Source organism: Oncorhynchus mykiss, chromosome 31 (genome assembly GCF_013265735.2).
Source record: "Oncorhynchus mykiss isolate Arlee chromosome 31, USDA_OmykA_1.1, whole genome shotgun sequence".
Classification (NCBI taxonomy): domain Eukaryota; kingdom Metazoa; phylum Chordata; class Actinopteri; order Salmoniformes; family Salmonidae; genus Oncorhynchus; species Oncorhynchus mykiss.
Genome location: NC_050571.1, coordinates 8,565,454 through 8,587,668, shown reverse-complemented (window position 1 = coordinate 8,587,668; position 22,215 = coordinate 8,565,454). Strand labels below are relative to the sequence as shown.

At 44.4% G+C, this 22,215-nt stretch overlaps 1 protein-coding gene across 4 annotated transcripts in view; it reads right to left on the bottom strand.

Moving 5' to 3' along the window:
- LOC110504553 (glycine receptor subunit alphaZ1) overlaps positions 1-22,215 on the bottom strand; it is a 99,921-nt gene that overhangs the window by 13,757 nt on the left and 63,949 nt on the right. For all 4 annotated transcript variants that reach the window (XM_036969878.1, XM_036969879.1, XM_036969880.1 and 1 more), the window contains 4 exons: positions 20,628-20,710; positions 19,924-20,061; positions 6,602-6,816; positions 3,207-3,353 (listed from right to left, as the gene is read on the bottom strand). In XM_036969878.1, coding sequence (XP_036825773.1) covers positions 3,207-3,353; positions 6,602-6,816; positions 19,924-20,061; positions 20,628-20,710 — 583 coding nt within the window. The remainder of the gene's footprint in view (positions 1-3,206; positions 3,354-6,601; positions 6,817-19,923; positions 20,062-20,627; positions 20,711-22,215) is intronic.

The window sequence follows — 22,215 nt, the reverse complement described above, 5'->3', positions numbered from 1 at the left end:
ATGAAAGAGAGGCCAGTGGAGGTTAATTCAAAATATCTCTACATAAAGGCCTAGTCACAGGATATTTGGTAATAATTACATAAAACAATGTAATGATAATAACATAATATAACAATATTATTAACTGCAATACTATTATAATATTGTTAACTGCAATACTATACAGGCCTAACACCACTCGAAACAAGAATTTGTTAGCATTTTCTATAAAAAGCAGCAGAAAAATGCTTGACTTGTATTTCACATACTACAGTAGTACATGATGACATCACCCAACCGGAATCTCCTGAACTCATACTGTTTAAAAGGCTGGATGAAGAATTGGGTCATTCCTGCCAAACATTGGGATTTACAGACTACCAGCTATCATCTCTTGTAGAGGTTAGAGTACTAAGCACTGTATGGTACTCAGAGTTTACGTCCCAAATGGCACCCTATTCCCTGTATAGTGCACTACTTTTGACCAGAGCCCTATGGCACCTTATTCCCTGTATAGTGCACTACTTTTGACCAGAGCCCTATGGCACCTTATTCCCTGTATAGTGCACTACTTTTAACCAAAGCCCTATGGAACCCTAATCCCTGTATAGTGCACTACTTTTGACCAGAGCCATATGGCACCTTATTCCCTGTATAGTGTACTACTTTTGACCAGAGCCCTATGGCACCCTATTCCCTGTATAGTGCACGACTATTGACCAGAGCCCTATGGAACCCTAATCCCTGTATAGTGCACTACTATTGACCAGAGCCGTATGGTTGCCATTAGGAATGTGGCCAGCTTCTCGATTTACCTGAGACAGACTAGTGCTCCAGGGAACAGTTGACTAATCTACCCTCACTGAGTACATACCCTCCTTTCAGGGATTATGGATTAGAACAATAATACTGAGGATTTATTTTCTGCTTTTTTACTCTCTTTTGAATGACTGAATGGATTCACATTCCCTGGACATAGTCTGTGGCTGTAGCCTCTTTGCCTGCCTGTCTGCCAGGTCAGCGCATGGAATGAAAAGGAGTTTATGGAATATTTATGTCTAACTCCTTCTAGGATTTTCTGTGTTTTCTCTCTTTTCCCTCCTCTTCCACCTCCTCGTCCTCATCCTCCTCCACCTCCTCCTCCTCCTCCCCCACCTCATCCTCCTCTACCTCCTCCTCCTCCACCACCTCATCCTCCTCCACCTCCTCCTTCTCCACCTCCTCCTCCTCCTCCTCCTCTACCTCCTTCTCCTCCTCCTCCACCTCCTCCACCTCCTCCTCCTCCACCACCTCATCCTCCTCCACCTCCTCCTTCTCCTCCTCCTCCTCCTCTAACTCCTTCTCCTCCTCCTCCTCCTCCTCCTCCTTCTCCTCCTCCTCCACCTCCTCCTCCTCCACCACCTCATCCTCCTCCACCTCCTCCTTCTCCTCCTCCTCCTCCTCTAACTCCTTCTCCTCCTCCTCCTCCTCCTCCTTCTCCTCCTCCTTCTCCTCCTCCTCCTCCTCCACCTCCTCCTTTTCCTCCTCCACCTCCTGCGGTTCTCACCAGTCACCTCCTCAGACTTCTTCTATATTCCCCCCCTCAAGGCTGACAGGTTTACTTCTTATGAAATCACACGGTCTTGGTTTTAATCAATTAATCTGGACACATAAAATGTATTGATTAAATGGTAAGAATAATAACCATTTGAATTCCTCCATCTAGCTTCACCTCAGAGAAATTAGATGAATAATGCAGAGAAATAGTCCCCTAGCTGGATCAGAGTTTTAGGAAGAGATGGAGCATCATGCTCTGTGGTAGATAGATACTACTAAATAAGTTTTAGGAAGAGATGGAGCAACATGCTCTGTGGTAGATATATACTACTAAATGAGTTTTAGGAAGAGATGGAGCAACATGCTCTGTGGTAGATAGATACTACTAAATGAGTTTTAGGAAGAGATGGAGCAACATGCTCTGTGTTGTGGTAGATAGATACTACTAAATAAGTTTTAGGAAGAGATGGAGCAACATGCTCTGTGGTAGATAGATACTACTAAATGAGATTTAGGAAGAGATGGAGCATCATGCTCTGTGGTAGATAGATACTACTAAATGAGTTTTAGGAAGAGATGGAGCAACATGCTCTGTGGTAGATAGATACTACTAAATTAGTTTTAGGAAGAGATGGAGCAACATGCTCTGTGTTGTGGTAGATAGATACTACTAAATACGTTTTAGGAAGAGATGGAGCAACATGCTCTGTGGTAGATAGATACTACTAAATGAGTTTTAGGAAGAGATGGAGCAACATGCTCTGTGGTAGATAGATACTACTAAATGAGTTTTAGGAAGAGATGGAGCAACATGCTCTGTGGTAGACAGATACTACTAAATGAGTTTTAGGAAGAGATGGAGCAACATGCTCTGTGGTAGATAGATATTACTAAAATGAGTCATACTTTGATAGCTGTATTTGATATTCAGTCATCAAGACATCAATATCACAAACACCATCAGATATACGATAGCGATGGAGTTTCAATAAAATAATTTGAGATCTTATTAAAAACACAGTGTAGAGATGGTGTATTCAATTTCAATCTACTTGTTCTATAGCCTGATCCCAGATCTGTTTGTGCTGTCTTGCCAACTGCTTTGGTCAATGTGCATAACAAACTAGGTATGACAACTTTGATACGAGGATAACAGGCACCACCCTTTGGGAATGTTGTAATGCAGTGGCCTTTAAGGCCAACAGTTACAACCTGGTGTGCTCTTGGGCCTGTTAGATGATAGATTATGTCAGACTACGTTATTAAGGTATGTGGGAATAATTACATTGTTGTGGATCTGATACATACAGTAGCTCATTCTTCTGTTTGGGCTTTGTCCATGGATGTGTCCCAAATGGCATGCTATTCCCTTTATAGTGCACTACTTTTAACCAGAGCCCTATAGACCCTGGTTAAAAAGTAATGCACTATATAGGGACTAGGGTGTCATTTGGGATGCATCCTAAGGGCTTTAAGGATTCTCAATACTCTCCCAGCATTACATATGAACTGTTGTGTACTTGTAGAGAATATGAGAAAGCAAAAAGCTAAATATTGAACTGAGACTGGCTCTGGTCTGAGAGGAGGGGGCAGGTGATTGGAAGTGTTCCTGTGAAAAGTGTTTGTCTAGTCTATGATTAGATCATAAAAAGTGAATCCTAATAATATTTTTTAAAAAGCAGTTAATTGACCTTCATGTGTCGCCTCCTTCTCCTGAAGCGCAGCAGTTCCTTGTGTTGCCGAGCGATGAAGTTCACAGCAGCGTACTCAAGCAGGGCCGAGAAGACAAACAGGAGGCACACGGCCATCCAGATGTCAATGGCTTTCACATACGACACCTGTGAGTGGGCAGGAGGACACGGTGGTAAGTAGGAGGACAACAACAACAAAAACAAGAATAGAAACAACAAAAACAACAACAACACCAACAACAACAACACCAGCAAATGCAACACCACCAACACCAATACCACCAACAACACCAACAACACCAACAACACCAACTCCACCAACAACACCAACACCAACAATACCAACAACACCAACACCAACAATACCAACATCACCAACAACAACAACACCAACAACACCAACTCCACCAACAATACCAACAACATCACCATCACCAACAACAACACACACCAACAACACAAACAACTCCAACACCAACAATACCAACAACACCACCAACAACACCAACACAAACAACTCCAACACCAACAACAACACCAACACCAACAACAGAAGGTGACTTTTTAATCTGGATTCTGTAGACTATTCAATTGAAACGGACCTTGGTACCATCTATATATATGTATCTGTATCTAATAATCCTGTGATGTCTGCTACAAAGACAACATTTACCATCTAACTCTGAGAACTGTCCAGTACACAGTAGTCTGTATGGTCAGTTGGCTTGGCAGGACTCTGCTCTGCCTGGGCAGTGAGATAGAGTGAGACACGGAAACCACATCTTTGACCTGGAAATGGGGCTAAAGCTAGACTGGGTTGGCTTGTCAGTTCAGCTGAAGCTCACTGTATTTGACAAGTCCAAGTGACCAAGTGGCCCTGGAATGCAGCTTAGGTGGCATTACAGAATGCATGGTTCACAAGACATTGTTCAAATGGTAAGAAGGCAGCAGCCCGAGACAGACAGAACGCAGACTACTGTTTTACTCTTTCCTGGTGTCGTTGGATTGTGGATTGATTTCTATTTCTCCACTCCAGATCAGATATTTTGATGTGTTTTACAGCACTTAGATCACTTAAAGTGGTGAAATGTATTACTCCGCTGGACATTTTCTTCACCTTTTCGTATTGAAAGTAGAGCACTACAACACGGGGGCTGGAAAATAATGGCAGCAAAAAAAAGTTACTTTTCTGTGGTGGCTATTTGTTGAGTAATGACACAGTAAAGGGTGACTTTCAAAATGGCCCTCTATCCTCTCCTTCCTTCCCTCCCTGTCACCAATGCAGCACCAAGTCAGTGAGGCGTGGAAGAGGGAGAGCAGTCTGTGCTGTGTGCACCTACGCTCAGCTGTGCTGTGTGATCATTATTGTGACAGCTGAACTGCATAGAAATCACGGTTCACTTGTTCAATTTTCCAGAGAACATGAATCACCTAATGTCAACAAGCAAAATGGGAGGATACTTTTCCAGGACATAATTATAAAATACTAGTCCCTCACGCAATGTCCCTCTTCCTTTTTAATCTGAAAATCCCTATAGCAAAAATAGTTTTCTTTAAAAAGGCATTTTTTTCCTTATGTTGAGTTAGTTTTACCATCCAGGACACTAGACAGTGTGGTTTGTAGTTCATCTAGGACAATAGACAGTGTGGTTTGTAGTTCATCTAGGACACTAGACAGTGTGGTTTGTAGTTCATCTAGGACAATAGACAGTGTGGTTTGTAGTTCATCTAGGACACTAGACAGTGTGGTTTGTAGTTCATCTAGGACAATAGACAGTGTGGTTTGTAGTTCATCTAGGACACTAGACAGTGTGGTTTGTAGTTAAATCTAGGACAATAGACAGTGTGGTTTGTAGTTCATCTAGGACAATAGACAGTGTGGTTTGTAGTTCATCTAGGACACTAGACAGTGTGGTTTGTAGTTCATCTAGGACAATAGACAGTGTGGTTTGTAGTTCATCTAGTTAAATTAACAGTGTGGTTTGTAGTTCATCTAGGACAATAGACAGTGTGGTTTGTAGTTCATCCAGGACAATAGACAGTGTGGTTTGTAGTTAATCTAGGACAATAGACAGTGTGGTTTGTAGTTCATCTAGGACAATAGACAGTGTGGTTTGTATTTCATCCAGGACAATAGACAGTGTGGTGAGAGAGAGAGTGTGTGTGTGTGTGTGTGTGTGTGTGTGTGTGTGTGTGTGTGTGTGTGTGTGTGTGTGTGTGTGTGTGTGTGCGTGTGTGTGTGTGTGTGTGTGTGTGTGTGTGTGCGCGTGTGTGAGTGTGTGTGTGTGTTCATGTCTGTATCTGACTGTGTGTGTGTGTTCATGTCTGTATCTGTGTGTGTGTGTGTTCATGTCTGTATCTGACTGTTGTGTGTGTGTTTGTGTGTGTGTGTGTTCATGTCTGTATCTGTGTGTGTGTGTGTTTGTGTGTGTGTGTGTTCATGCCTGTATCTGTGTGTGTGTGTGTTCATGTCTGTATCTGTGTGTGTGTGTGTTCATGCCTGTATCTGTGTGTGTGTGTGTTCATGTCTGTATCTCTGTGTGTGTGTGTGTTCATGCCTCTATCTGTGTGTGTGTGTGTTCATGTCTGTATCTCTGTGTGTGTCAAAGACAGGTGCAGGTGTGCTGTGTTCCTCTTCCTCTCCTCACCTTGGGGAGGGAGGCTCGGGAGCAGGAGCTCTGGGTTAGGGAGTTTGTCTCACCTTGGGGAGGGAGGCTCGGGAGCAGGAGCTCTGGGTTAGGGAGTTTGTCTCACCTTGGGGAGGGAGGCTCGGGAGCAGGAGCTCTGGGTTAGGGAGTTTGTCTCACCTTGGGGAGGGAGGCTCGGGAGCAGGAGCTCTGGGTTAGGGAGTTTGTCTCACCTTGGGGAGGGAGGCTCGGGAGCAGGAGCTCTGGGTTAGGGAGTTTGTCTCACTTTGGGGAGGGAGGCTCGGGAGCAGGAGCTCTGGGTTAGGGAGTTTGTCTCACCTTGGGGAGGGAGGCTCGGGAGCAGGAGCTCTGGGTTAGGGAGTTTGTCTCACCTTGGGGAGGGAGGCTCGGGAGCAGGAGCTCTGGGTTAGGGAGTTTGTCTCACCTTGGGGAGGGAGGCTCGGGAGCAGGAGCTCTGGGTTAGGGAGTTTGTCTCACCTTGGGGAGGGAGGCTCGGGAGCAGGAGCTCTGGGTTAGGGAGTTTGTCTCACCTTGGGGAGGGAGGCTCGGGAGCAGGAGCTCTGGGTTAGGGAGTTTGTCTCACCTTGGGGGGGGGGGGGGGGCTCAGGAGCAGGAGCTCTTGGTTAGGGAGTTTGTCTCACCTTGGAGATGAAGGCTCGGGAGCAGGAGCTCTAGGTTAGGGAGTTTGTCTCACCCTGGGGAGGGAGGCTCGGGAGCAGGAGCTCTGGGTTAGGGAGTTTGTCTCACCTTGGGGAGGGAGGCTCGGGAGCCGGAGCTCTGGGTGGTCATAGTGAGCACGGTGGTAATGCCCAGTCCCACTCTGGCAGGTGCAGCGTCCATGTTGATCCAGAAGGACACCCAGGACAAAATGACAATCAGAAGGCTGGGGATGTACATCTGAATCAGGTAATAGCCCATCTGCCTCTCCAGATGGAAACGAGCCTCGATACAAGTGAACTTTCCTGTTTTACAGAAGACACAGACAGAGGAGAAAGCAGGGGTTCAGTATTATACAGAGGACACAGACAGAGGAGAAAGCAGGGGTCATATAATAATATGATATATGTTATTATTACTACAATAGAGTCTATATACTATGATATAATATTATTACTGCAATAGAATCTATATACTATGATATAATATTATTACTACAGTATAGTCTATATACAGTACTATGATATAATATTATTACTACAATAGAGTCTATATACTATGATATAATATTATTACTGCAATAGAATCTATATACTATGATATAATATTATTACTACAGTAGAGTCTATATACAGTACTATGATATAATATTATTACTACAATAGAGTCTATATACTATGATATATTATAATATTATTGCTATTATACAGTCTTTATAGTATTATATATTATAATAGTATTATTACAATACAGTCTATATACTATGATATAATATGATATGTTATAATAGTATTACTACAACATAGTCTATACTATGATAAAATATATATCATAATATTATTACTACAATACAGTCTATATACCATGGTATGATATGTATTATAGTGTTATTACTACAATACAGTCTATATACTATTATATAATATATATTATAGTATTATTACTACAATACAGTCGATACTATGATATAATATATATTATAGTATTATTACTACAATACAGTCTATACTATGATAAAATATATATTACAATAATATTACTACAATAGAGTCAATATGCTATGATATGATATATTATAATAGTATTATCTAATCTTTCTCTGCTGTTGCTGCTGTGTTATGGATCTAGTGTTATCATAACTGATGTACTGTAACGCATCATCCAATCTTTCTGTTCTGCATGTCTCAAGAACACAAAGAAGAAAGTCAACTGCAGGCAATGAAATGGATAGCCTCAGTGCTGAATTATCCTCCTATTTCCCTGCAGTGTTGGAAGAGACCGAGGCAGAGCCCGGGAGAGAACATCAGTTTGACAGAGTGGCTGTAGGTAAAGTACCCCCTACGTTCAAATGTAACACACCACCTCAGCTGACAGGTTGTGGTTGAACCCACTACAGCTGACAGGCGTTATGTTGTGGTTGAACCCACTACAGCTGACAGGCGTTATGTTGTGGTTGAACCCACTACAGCTGACAGGCGTTATGTTGTGGTTGAACCCACTACAGCTGACAGGTGTTCTGTTGTGGTTGAACCCACAACAGCCAACAGTTGTTATGTTGTGGTTGAACCCACTACAGCCAACAGTTGTTATGTTGTGGTTGAACCCACTACAGCTGACAGGCGTTATGTTGTGGTTGAACCCACTACAGCTGACAGGCGTTATGTTGTGGTTGAACCCACTACAACTGACAGGCGTTATGTTGTGGTTAAACCCACTACAACTGACAGGCGTTATGTTGTGGTTAAACCCACTACAGCCAACAGTTGTTATGTTGTGGTTGAACCCACAACAGCCAACAGTTGTTATGTTGTGGTTGAACCCACTACAGCCAACAGTTGTTATGTTGTGGTTGAACCCACTACAGCTGACAGGTGTTCTGTTATGGTTGAACCCACAACAGCCAACAGTTGTTATGTTGTGGTTGAACCCACTGTAGTTGACATGTATTATGTTGTGTTTGAACCCACTGTAGTTGACATGTATTATGTTGTGGTTGAACCCACTACAGTTGACATGTGTTATGTTGTGGTTAAACCCATCTACAGTTGACATGTGTTATGTTGTGGTTGAACCCACTACAGCTGACAGGCGTTATGTTGTGGTTGAACCCACTACAGCTGACAGGCGTTATGTTGTGGTTAAACCCACTACAACTGACAGGCGTTATGTTGTGGTTAAACCCACTACAGTTGACATGTGTTATGTTGTGGTTGAACCCACTACAGCTGTCAGGCGTTATGTTGTGGTTGAACCCACTACAGTTGACATGTATTATGTTGTGGTTAAACCCACTACAACTGACAGGCGTTATGTTGTGGTTAAACCCACTACAGTTGACATGTGTTATGTTGTGGTTGAACCCACTACAGCTGTCAGGCGTTATGTTGTGGTTGAACCCACTACAGTTGACATGTATTATGTTGTGGTTGAACCCACTACAGCTGTCAGGCGTTATGTTGTGGTTGAACCCACTACAGTTGACATGTGTTATGTTGTGGTTGAACCCACTACAGCTGACAGGCGTTATGTTGTGGTTGAACCCACTACAGCTGACAGGCGTTATGTTGTGGTTAAACCCACTACAACTGACAGGCGTTATGTTGTGGTTAAACCCACTACAGTTGACATGTGTTATGTTGTGGTTGAACCCACTACAGCTGACAGGCGTTATGTTGTGGTTAAACCCACTACAACTGACAGGCGTTATGTTGTGGTTGAACCCACTACAGTTGACATGTGTTATGTTGTGGTTGAACCCACTACAGTTGACATGTATTATGTTGTGGTTGAACCCACTACAGCTGACAGGCGTTATGCTGTGGTTGAACCCACTACAGTTGACATGTATTATGTTGTGGTTGAACCCACTACAGTTGACATGTGTTATGCTGTGGTTGAACCCACTACAGTTGACATGTGTTATGTTGTGGTTGAACCCACTACAGTTGACATGTGTTATGTTGTGGTTGAACCCACTACAGTTGACATGTATTATGTTGTGGTTGAACCCACTACAGTTGACATGTGTTATGTTGTGGTTGAACCCACTACAGTTGACATGTGTTATGTTGTGGTTGAACCCACTACAGTTGACATGTATTATGTTGTGGTTGAACCCACTACAGTTGACATGTATTATGTTGTGGTTGAACCCACTACAGTTGACATGTGTTATGTTGTGGTTGAACCCACCTACTTCCCTGACCACAGCTGTGTAGCAAACACCACAACGGACGGTAAGGATTCCTCCCAAACAGCACCCTATTCACTATATAGTATAGGGTTTATAGGGCACTAGGGTGCCATTTTGGACATTAGCCCAGAACATAAGCTAAAAGAGGGCATTATAAACTCATGATAGGTATCCTCTTTCTTTTCATGCTGACTGTGTGATGTGAGCACCAGGTGTGTCTTGTCTGTCAAAGTGGCTTCGATGCTCAGATCGCTGACAAGTCATTAACTCAGCTTATAGTCATTGAAGACTGTCTTTGTCTTGAAGACTTTTAATTCAATTAGAGTTGAACCCTAGTGTATTGTTTTGGATGTGGACAGAGGGAGACATGGAGGGAGGCCACAGCGTCATTGAAATGGATTTATAGCTGTGATACACTTCAGGGCTTTTGCATCTGATAAGATATGGTCTCGTGATGATAGTGGGGTGTATTTGACAGACAGACAGACAGACAGACAGACAGACAGACAGACAGACAGACAGACAGACAGACAGACAGACAGACAGACAGACAGACAGACAGACAGACAGACAGACAGACAGACAGACAGAGATGATATTTACAGATCGAAAACAAATTAGGTTGACAATATTATAGCGAGAGCGAAACTGCAATGCACCAGCGACAATGATTAGTGTTGCATGTAGTTTCTGGACCAACCTACATGGACTAGGGAAAGGGGGGAGGGGACATGACATGTGGTCTGAACCAATCGACATGGACTAGGGAAAGGGGGGAGGGGACATGACATGTGGTCTGAACCAATCGACATGGACTAGGGAAAGGGGGGAAGGGATATAAACAGGACAAAGTATGAACGCTGAAGGAAGTACGCAGTGGGGCCGAGGAATCGTCTCTCCTCAAATCACTAGATTGCTGCTAGTAAACTTGAGACAAATGTCAAGTCTGTGCTTGATTGAGGAGCAGATAATCATGTACACACGGTGCAGCATGGCTGGTGAATAAAATTGGATTTGATTTATTTCAACTTTATTTAACTAGGCAAGTCAGTTTAAGAACAAATGATTATTTACAATGATGGTCTACCAAAAGGCCTCGTGCGGGACGGGGGCTGGGATTAAAAATAGAAATATAGGACAAAACAGACATCACGACCAGAGAGACACCAAAACATTACATAAAGAGAGACCTAAGACAACAGCATAGCATGGCAGCAACACATGACAACAACATGGTAGCAACACAGCATGACAACAGCATGGCAGCAGCACAAAACATGGAACAAACATTATTGGCACAGAAAACAGCACAAAGGGCAAGAAGGTAGAGGCAAAAATACATCACGCGAAGCAGCCACAACTGTCAGTAAGAGTGTCCATGATTGAGTCTTTAAATGAAGAGATGGAGATAAAACTGTTCAATTTGAGAGTTTTTCGCAGCTCGTTCCAGTCTCTAGCTGCAGCGAACTGAAAAGAGCACCGACCCAGAGATGTGTGTGCTTTGGGGACCTTTAACAGAATGTGACTGGCAGAACGGGTGTTGTGGAGGATGAGGGCTGCAATAGGTATCTCAGATAGGGGGGAGTGAGGGTTTTATAAATAAGCATAAACCAGTGGGTCTTGCGACGGGTATACAGAGATGACCAGTTTCCAGAGGAGTATAGAGTACAGTGATGTGTCCTATAAGGAGCATTGGTGGCAAATCTGATGGCTGAATGGTAAAGATCATCTAGCCGCTCGAGATCACCTTTACCTGACGATCTATATATTACGTCTGTGATCTAGCATGGGTAGGATGGTCATTTGAATCAGGATTAGTTTGGCAGCTGGGGTGAAAGAGGAGCGATTACGATAGAGGAAACCTTAGCCTGCAGCTTAGATATGTGCTGAGAGAAGGACACTGTACCGTCTAGCCATACTCACAAGAACTTGTATGAGATGACTACATCAATCTCTAAACCCTCAAAGGTAGTAATCACACCGGTGGGGAGGGGGGCATTCTTCTTACCAAACCACATGACCTTTGTTTTGGAGATGTCCAGAACAAGGTTAAGGGCAGAGAAAGCTTGTTGGACACTAAGAAAACTTTGCTGTAGAGCAAATCCGGGGAGGGGCCAGCTGAGTATAAGACTGTATCATCTGCATATAAATGAATGAGAGCGCTTCCTACTGCCTGAGCTATGTTGTTGATGTAAATTAAGAAGAGCATGGGGCCTAGGATTGAGCCTTGGGGTACTCACTTGGAGACTTTAAACACTGCACTCTTTGAGAGAGGTAGTTAGCAAACCAGCCCAAAGACCCCTCAGAGACACCAATACTCCTTAGCCGGCACACAAGAATGGAATGATCTACCGTATCAAAAGCTTTGGCCAAGTCAATCAAAATAGCAGCACAACATTGCTTAGAATTAAGGGCAATGTTGATATAATTTAGGACCTTTAAGGTTGCAGTGACACATTTTTTTATTTTATTTGTCCGTTATTTTTCCAGGTAAGTTGACTGAGACCACATTCTCATCTGCAGCAACGACCTGGGGAATAGTTACAGGGGAGAGGAGGGGGATGAATGAGCCAATTGTAAACTGGGGATTATTAGGTGACCGTGATGGTTTAAGGGCCAGATTGGGAATTTAGCCAGGACACCGGGGTTAACACCCCTACTCTTACAATAAGTGCCATGGGATCTTTACTGACCTCAGAGTCAGCAGGGCAGTGTCCCCAATCACTGCCCTGGGGTATTGGGATATTTTTTTAGACCAGAGGAAAGAGTGCCTCCTACACCACTTCCAGCAGCATCTGGTCTCCCATCCAGGAACTGCAGGTAAAACGTTTAATGAAAACAACAAACATGAAACAAGACACTGTATCAGAAGCAAGGTAACATGAACACAGGTACAAAACCAACTGAGGAACAAAATGAAGGGACCTATACAGAGGAAGAAATGAGGTCCAGGTGTGAATCATAACGATGAGTGCCAGGTGTCCATAATAATGGATGCCAGGTGCGTGTAATGATGGATGCCAGGTGTCCGTAATGATGGATGCCAGGTGCGTGTAATGATGGATGCCAGGTGCGCGTAATGAGGATTCCCAAGACTGGTGCTTAGTATTCCGGCAACGTCGCACGTCAGAAGGGAGGAGCAGACGTGACATGACCCCCCTCTGATGCACGGCCGCAGGACGTGGACGACTAGGTGGACGACCTTGGGACGAGGAGCGGGTCGATCCGGGTAGCGAAGGTGGAAATCACAGAAGATGTTGAGATCCAGAATGTCCTCCACCGGAACCCAACACTGCTCCTCAGACCCCTTGCAGTCCACCAGATACTGGAGCTGACCCCCACGGCGCCGAGAGTCCAGCAGAGATCTGACAGCATACTCCGGACTGCCCTCGATGTCCAGGGGTGTTGGTGTTGTGTCGTGGGGGACAGCATTAGCTAGGGGACCAGGAACCACCGGCCTGAGAAGGGAGACATGAAACGAGGGTGAGATATGGTAGTGACTGGGCAGTTGTAACCAATACGTCACCTCGTTGACCCTCTGGAGTACCTTGAATGGCCCCACAAACCGGGGGCTTAGTTTCTTGCAGGGCAGGCAGAGTGGGAGGTTCCTGGTAGAAAGCCAGACACGATCCCCAGTGTGGAACACAGGGGTCTCACTGCAGTGGCGGTCTGCCTGTTCTTTTTGACAATGGACGGCATAACGGGTAACATCCTGCGCCAAGGTGGGCCACCAGTATTTCTCAGCGACGGAATGGATGGTGAGAGAAATACCTGGATGTCCAGCAACGACAGCTGTGTGTGCCCAGGTCAGTAGCCGATCCCTTATCCCTGTGGGAACATAGGTGCGCCCAGGAGGACAGTTCAGGGCTCCCTCTCTTGAGCCTGGTGGATCTCCACATCTATGTCCCAGACCACAGGAGCTACGACTCAGGAGGATGGGTTATAGGCTCACAGGACAGGGCCCTCTCCTGAAATCATAGAGGCCGGACAAGGCATCGGCCTTGGTGTTCTTTGAGCCTGGGTGATAGGTTAGCGTGAAGTTAAACCTTGTGATGAAAAAGTCCCACCTTGCATGCCGTGGGTTCAGCCTCCTCGCTGTCCAAATGTACTCCAGGTTCCTGTGGTCGGTGAGGATGACAAATTGTTCCTTGGCGCCCTACAGCCAGTGTCTCCACTCTTCTAATGCCAACTTCACCGCCAGGAGCGCTCGATCGCCGACTTCGTAGTTACTTTCTGCAGGGGACATTTTCTTAGAATAAAACGCACGGGTTCCCCTGTCGTTGAGACAAAATTGCCCCCACTCCTACCTTGGAAGCGTCCACCTCCACCACAAAGGATATCGTGGGATCTGGATGTTTCAGCAATGGGGCGGAGATGAAACGTCCCTTGAGAAGACGGAAGGCCTCATCAGCTGCTGGACCCCACACCAACCTATGGGGGCCTCCCTTAAGGAGAGAAGTGAGAGGAGTGGCAACAAAGCTGAAATTCCTGATGAAACGACGGTAGAAGTTGACAAACCCCAAAAACCGTTGTAACCCTTTAATGGTGGTTGGGACTGGCCATGACCTGACTGCATCTACCTTCTTGTCGATTGTAGGCACTCTGCAGGTCCAGTTTGGTGCAGAACCGGGCCCCGTGAAGCTGTTCGATGTCATATGGCACCAACGGGAGGGGGTACCAATACTTCTTGGTAACTTCATTGAGTCCTCTGTAATCAATGCAAGGGTGTAATCCTCCATCCTTCTTGGCCACGAAGAAGAAACTAGCCAATGCAGGAGAAGTGGATGTGCGGATGAACCCCTGCCTACTGAATGTAATCCTCCATGGCCTGGGTCTCAGCCATTGACAGAGGGTAGATGCGTCTGCGTGGAGGTGTTGCATCAGCAAGCAGGTCGATGTCCACAGTCGCAGGGGTGATGAGGAGGGAGATAGGTGGCCCGGGTCTTGGAGAATACCTCCCTCAGATCGTGGTACACCTCCGGGATGTTATGCTGAAGGGCTAACAAAGGCCTCTCAAACGATGTGGAACCACAGGGAACAGGGAAGGAGGCTCTCTGGCATTTAGGTGACCAGTCTGTGATTCTCATCCTAGACCATGAAATGGTGGTGTTATGGCGTTGAAGCCAAGGGAGGCAGAGGATGATCTTGTGAACTGGTGCACTGGTGATGAAGAAGGGGATATTTTCCTGATGATTAGACTCCACGGTGAGGGTGAGCGGTTGAGTGATGTGTGTAATGGTTCCGGATCCTGATGGCCGATAATCGAGACCTTGCATCGGAAAAGTAGAGGAGAGCGGGTATGAAGTAATATTGAGAGAGGGAGGCAAGGGCATGATCCATAAGAAATCCATAAAATTCCCTCCTTGACCACAGTACATACAGAGCCCCAGTTGTATCCATCTGCGGCACGCCGCCGCGGGGAGGTGTGTGACCCCTACCTCCATGGGTTCAGGCTCTGATTCCGAGTATTCGCCCGAAGGAGGGAGAGAAGTGATGAAGATGCCGACGCTCCCGGAGAAGGTTATCCAGACGGATGGCTATCGTAATGAGTGCGTCCAGGGTAAGTTCCGTCTGGACCTCCTCGCGCAGACCTCTTCTTAATAGCGTGCGAAGCGCCGGTTCATTCCATCCACTGGATGCTGCTACTGTCTGGAAGGTGAGCGCGTACTCAGCAGCTGTCTGATCCCCCTGCCGTAATTGAAGTAGATGCTCACCTCCCTCTCTGCCCTCCGGGGGATGATCAAAGATACATTTAAAACAGAGCCATAAACCCCTCATATGAATTTAGCTCCTCCTCTCCTCTCTCTCAGACAGCCATAGCCCATTCCAATGCCCACCCCGTCAGCAGATAAATAACCGTGGCAACCTTAAACAGCTCGGTGGTGGGGGCTCCCATCTGGTGTGTAAAATAAAGGGAGCACTGAAATAGGAAGCCACATCATTTGGATGGGGTATCGTCATATTTCTCTGGGAGGGATAAATGGGCATTGCTGACCGGAGCGTGTTGCTGAATGGGCTGTTTGGCTGGCTCACTGGGTAGGCTGGATCTAGAGTATCCTCCACTAGTAGGATGCAGCGCCTCCCGGGAATGTTTGAGACGCTGCAAACTGCGAAGGACCTCTTCCATGGCCGTCCCCAGTTGTGCCAGCTGGTCATGCTGCCGACGCAGAAGGTAACCCTGTTCATCGACCGTCAGAGAGATATCCGATTTTCCTGCTTTTTCCATTGTTGGAGTTGGTATTCTGTAACGATGACGCCGTGAGTCGAGAAGCAGGTGCAGGTAAAACGTTTAATGAAAACAACAAACATGAAACAAGACAGCGCAACAGAAGTGAGGCAACATGAACACAGGTACAAAACCAACTGAGGAATGAACAAAAGGAAGGGACCTATGAAGGGGAGCTAATGAGGTCAGGTGTGAATCATAACGATGAGTGCCAGATGTGCATAATGATGAGTGCCAGCTGTGCGTAATGATGAGTGCCAGCTGTGCGTAATGATGAGTGCCAGCTGTGCGTAATGATGAGTGCCAGGTGTGAGTAATGATGAGTGCCAGGTGTGCGTAATGATGAGTGCTAGCTGTGCGTAATGAGTGCCAGCTGTGCGTAATGATGAGTGCCAGCTGTGCGTAATGATGAGTGCCAGCTGTGCGTAATGATGAGTGCCAGCTGTGCGTAATGATGAGTGCCAGGTGTGCGTAATGATGAGTGCCAGAACCGGTGGTTAGTACTCCAGCGACGTCGCACAACGGAGGGGAGGAGCAGGAGTAGACGTGACAGCGGAAACCAGATTGCATACCAGAGAGAATACTATAGACATCAAGAAAGCTAATCAGTTGATTATTTACAAGTTTTTTCCAACAATTTTGATAAATAGGGCAAAATAGAAATTGGCCTATAACAAGTTAGGATCAGCTTGATCTCCCCCTTGAAATAAAAGATGCACCGTGGCTGCCTTCCAACAAATGGGAACTTCCCCAGAGAGGAGAGACAGGTTAAAAAGGTCAGAGATGAGCTTGGTGATGATAGGGGCAGCAACCTTAAAGAAGAAAGGGTCTAAACCATCTGAACCAGATGTTTTTTTGGGGTCAAGTTTCAGGAGCTCCTTTAGCACCTCGGACTCAGGTGACTGCCTGCAGGGAGAAATTTTGTAGCGGGGCAGGAGAAAAAGAGTGAGGAGCATCGGGGATAGTTGCATTAGAAGGGGTGGGAGATGAGGAAATGTTGGGCGGGCAATGAGGCATGGCTGAGTCGAAAAGGAATCCTGACTTAATGAAGTGGTGATTAAAGAGCTCAGTCATGTGCTCCTTGTCAGTAACAACCACATCAGCAACATTAAGGGACATGAGCAGCTGTGAGGAGGAGGGTTTAACCGTTTTCCAGAACATCTTGGGGTTAGACCCACAGAGAGAGAACTGCTCCTTAAAGTAAATAACTTTGGCCTTCTGGATAGCCTGAGTGCACTTACATGTATTTCTCATTTGTTTGAACGAGAGCCAGTCAGCCTGAGTATGCGTGTGCCGAGCCTTAGGCCAAATTGAGTTGTTGAGGTGGAGTAACTCTGACAGATCACGGTTGAACCAGGGGCTGAACCTGTTTTTAATTCTAATTTTCTTTATGGGGGCGTGTTTATTAACAATAACACTGAAAAAGAAGGTCCAAGTGTCTTTTACAGTTGCCAGGTCATGAAGGAAGGTTTGCTCATTAAAGTTTTTTAGCAAGTGTCTATGACAAATCAGGACAGATAATAGGCCACAGTCAGGACAGAGGGGGAGGGGGAGAATTGGAAGTAGGGTGGGGGGCTTGGGGAGAGAGAGAGGGAGGGAGGGGTAGGGAGAGAAAAAAAGAGAGATGGGACAGAGAGAGGGGGTGACAGACAGAGAGAGGAGAGCGAGAGAGAGAGAGAGTGTGTGTATGTTCAGTGTGTGTGTGTGTGTGTTCAGTGTGTGTGTGTTCAATTTGTGTGTGTGTGTGTATGTGTGTATGTGTGTTTGTGTGTGTGTGTGTGTGTGTGTGTGTGTGTGTGTGTGTGTGTGTGTGTGTGTGTGTGTGTGTGTGTGTGTGTGTGTGTGTGTGTGGAAGGAGGGGATTTAGCATGCCATCAAGCATGTCAAGGCTGTCTATGTCTGAGAGAACAGGATTCTAGAGGTAGGAGACAGACACCATCCATCAGCTGGCCTGTCATTTCCAGATGTCACCCTCTCCTGAGCGATGGTATGATATTTAAAATGATCAAGATTTTAATGGCACCAGATATCAATTTAATCCAATGTCAACAACACAACAAACCAAATCCTCAGAAAAAATAAATAACAAAATCACATCAAATCACATCAAATCATATCAAAGAATATACAATCATATCATATCAAATCATATATTATCAAATCATATCTTTATTTTATCCTTTCTTGTTTTCCTCACTCTCTATTCTATTTTAGATTATTCTAGACTGACCATCGGTCTCTGTTTAGATTCCATCTAGACTGGCCTTCAGTCTCTGTTTAGATTCCATCTAGACTGGCCTTCAGTCTCTGTTTAGATTCCATCTAGACTGACCATCGGTCTCTGTTTAGATTCCATCTAGACTGGCCTTCAGTCTCTGTTTAGATTCCATCTAGACTGGCCTTCAGTCTCTGTTTAGATTCCATCTAGACTGGCCTTCAGTCTCTGTTTAGATTCCATCTAGACTGGCCTTCAGTCTCTGTTTAGATTCCATCTAGACTGACCATCGGTCTCTGTTTAGATTCCATCTAGACTGGCCTTCAGGCTCTGTTTAGATTCCATCTAGACTGGCCTTCAGGCTCTGTTTAGATTCCATCTAGACTGGCCTTCAGTCTCTGTTTAGATTCCATCTAGACTGGCCTTCAGTCGCTGTTTAGATTCCATCTAGACTGGCCTTCAGTCTCTGTTTAGATTCCATCTAGACTGACCATCGGTCTCTGTTTAGATTCCATCTAGACTGACCATCGGTCTCTGTTTAGATTCCATCTAGACTGGCCTTCAGTCTCTGTTTAGATTCCATCTAGACTGGCCTTCAGTCTCTGTTTAGATTCCATCTAGACTGGCCTTCAGTCTCTGTTTAGATTCCATCTAGACTGGCCTTCAGTCTCTGTTTAGATTCCATCTAGACTGACCATCGGTCTCTGTTTAGATTCCATCTAGACTGGCCTTCAGTCTCTGTTTAGATTCCATCTAGACTGGCCTCCAGTCTCTGTTTAGATTCCATCTAGACTGGCCTTCAGTCTCTGTTTAGATTCCATCTAGACTGGCCATCGGTCTCTGTTTAGATTCCATCTAGACTGGCCTTCAGTCTCTGTTTAGATTCTATCTAGACTGGCCTTCAGTCTCTGTTTAGATTCCATCTAGACTGGCCTTCAGTCTCTGTTTAGATTCCATCTAGACTGGCCTTCAGTCTCTGTTTAGATTCCATCTAGACTGGCCTCCAGTCTCTGTTTAGATTCCATCTAGACTGACCATCGGTCTCTGTTTCGATTCCATCTAGACTGGCCTTCAGTCTCTGTTTAGATTCCATCTAGACTGGACTTCAGTCTCTGTTTAGATTCCATCTAGACTGGCCTCCAGTCTCTGTTTAGATTCCATCTAGACTGGCCTTCAGTCTCTGTTTAGATTCCATCTAGACTGGCCTTCAGTCTCTGTTTAGATTCCATCTAGACTGGCCTCCAGTCTCTGTTTAGATTCCATCTAGACTGGCCTTCAGTCTCTGTTTAGATTCCATCTAGACTGGCCTTCAGTCTCTGTTTAGATTCCATCTAGACTGTCCTTCAGTCTCTATTTCGTCTCTGTTTAGATTCCATCTAGACTGGCCTCCAGTCTCTGTTTAGATTCCATCTAGACTGGCCTTCAGTCTATGTTCATATTCCATCTAGACCGCTCTTCAGTCTCTGTTTTCTTCTGTTGCATCTGGAGTGTAACAATGTGAGATTGATGAGGTTGAGTGGCCAGTTTTCAGTGAATAAAGGGGCCATTTTGGGACAAAGCTCTGATTGGTTTCGGTCCTTCCTCCCTTCTTTCTCCCACTCTGTGTTCCAGCGTTATGTGTCCTAACAACGCACCCTGTAATGTCTATGTTACGTTGTTCTCAGACATTCAACAAAAGACCAACATAGAGAAAGAGAGTTTAGCTCAATGTACAAACCCCCTTAAAAAATAGTGTATGAGGAAGAGTTAGCCAGAGAGGTGATGAGAGACAAACCTACCTGTGTTGTAGTGCTTGGTACAGTATCGCAGGTCTTTCTCCTCTTTCAGTATAAACTGAGGTAACGTCAGCCCGTCTGCGACCTGCACGGCTCCCTTCTCATCCCACTCAAATATGAGATCATTCATCGTATAGCCGACTGGATGGGAGCAGTTTGAAACAAGATCATTATTACCACAGTATTACTACAGTCTTACTACCACAGTATCACAGTACATTCAAGCTGTTTGTAAGAGAGAAAACAAAATATTATTGACAATGTGGTATGATGAAGGTTTAAATGCCTTGATCAACCAACTCTACCGTAGCTCCACAGTGTTCATATAGAAGCAATACATGTTGTTTTCATTCTTCACACCTGAGAACAATGAGTCAAGAAAAAAGAAAAAATCCATAATTTCCAAAGACAGGAGGTGGGGAGGGAGGGACAAGCCGGTGTTGGCTGGTTAGAGCAGGTTGGAGGAGGTTGGTCCCCCCTGACTCCCTCCCTGTCCCTTCCCTGTATCTGCACTCTGCTGCTGGAGGGGCCTGTGTAAATCACTGGGCCTTTCATCATACTGTCCTCCAGACCAGAGACACATCCATCACACTAACACAAAATAAATACTTTCCCTCTACCCTACCTGTGTGTGTGTGTGTGTGTGTGTGTGTGTGTGTGTGTGTGTGTGTGATAACTGTGTTCCTAAAGGATAATGGAATACTCACAACTCTCCAGCTGCATGATACAGGTCTGTACGTCCATTGGGAAGTTCTTCAAGTCCATGGGACAGGCCAGGACCAGTGTTATTCTGGTCACATAGAATAGAACACAACAGAACAAAACAGAACAGAACAGCACAAAACAGGAAAGAGCAGAACAGACAGGCCAGGATCAGCGTTATTTTGTTAACAAGTTTACATAGAATAGAATGGAATAGAATAGAATGGAATGGAGTAGAATGGAATACAATATAATATAATGGAATAGAATAGAATGGAATGGAGTACAATGGAATAGAATAGAATGGAATAGAATAGAATGGAATAGAATAGAATGGAATGGAGTACAATGGAATAGAATAGAATGGAATAGCATAAAATGAAATATAATAGAATGGAATGGAATACAATAGAATACAATAGAAAATAATGGAATAGAAAGTAATGGAATGGAATAGAATATAATGGAATACAATAGAATAGAATGGAATAGAAAGTAATGGAATGTAATAGAATAGAATGGAATAGCATATAATGAAATATAATAGAATGGAATGGAATAGAATGGAATGGAACTGAATATAATAGAATATAATGGAATGAAGTAGAATATAATGGAATAGAATTGAATGGAAGACTAGAATGGAATAGAATGGAATGAATGAAATATAATTGAATGGAATAGAATGGAATAGAACTGAATATAATAGAATATAATGGAATGAAGTAGAATATAATGGAATAGAATTGAATGGAAGACTAGAATGGAATAGAATGGAATGAATGGAATAGAATTGAATGGAATAGAATGGAATGGAATTAAGTATAATATAATGGAAAATAATTGAATTGAATAGAATGGAATGGAATTAAGTATATTATAATGGAATAGAATTGAATGGAATAATGGAATAGAATTGAATGGACAAATGGAATAGAATAGCATATAATGGAATATAATATAATGGAAAAATGGAATATAATAGAATGGAATATAATAGAATGGAAGAATGGAAATGAATAGAATATAATGAATGGAATAGACAGGGTAACATATTGTTATAAACCAATAGCACAGCATTACAGGAGGAGAAGCAGGGTAACATATTGTTATAAACCACTAGCACAGCATTACAGGAGGAGAAGCATGGTAACATATTGTTATAAACCACTAGCACAGCATTACAGGAGGAGAAGCAGGGTAACATATTGTTATAAACCACTAGCACAGCATTACAGGAGGAGAAGCACGGTAACATATTGTTATAAACCACTAGCACAGCATTACAGGAGGAGATGCAGGGTAACATATTGTTATAAACCACTAGCACAGCATTACAGGAGGAGAAGCAGGGTAACATATTGTTATAAACCACTAGCACAGCATTACAGGAGGAGAAGCAGGGTAACATATTGTTATAAACCACTAGCACAGCATTACAGGAGGAGATGCAGGGTAACATATTGTTATAAACCACTAGCACAGCCTTACAGGAGGAGATGCAGGGTAACATATTGTTATAAACCACTAGCACAGCATTACAGGAGGAGATGCAGGGTAACATATTGTTCTAACTGCGGCTATATTTCCTGT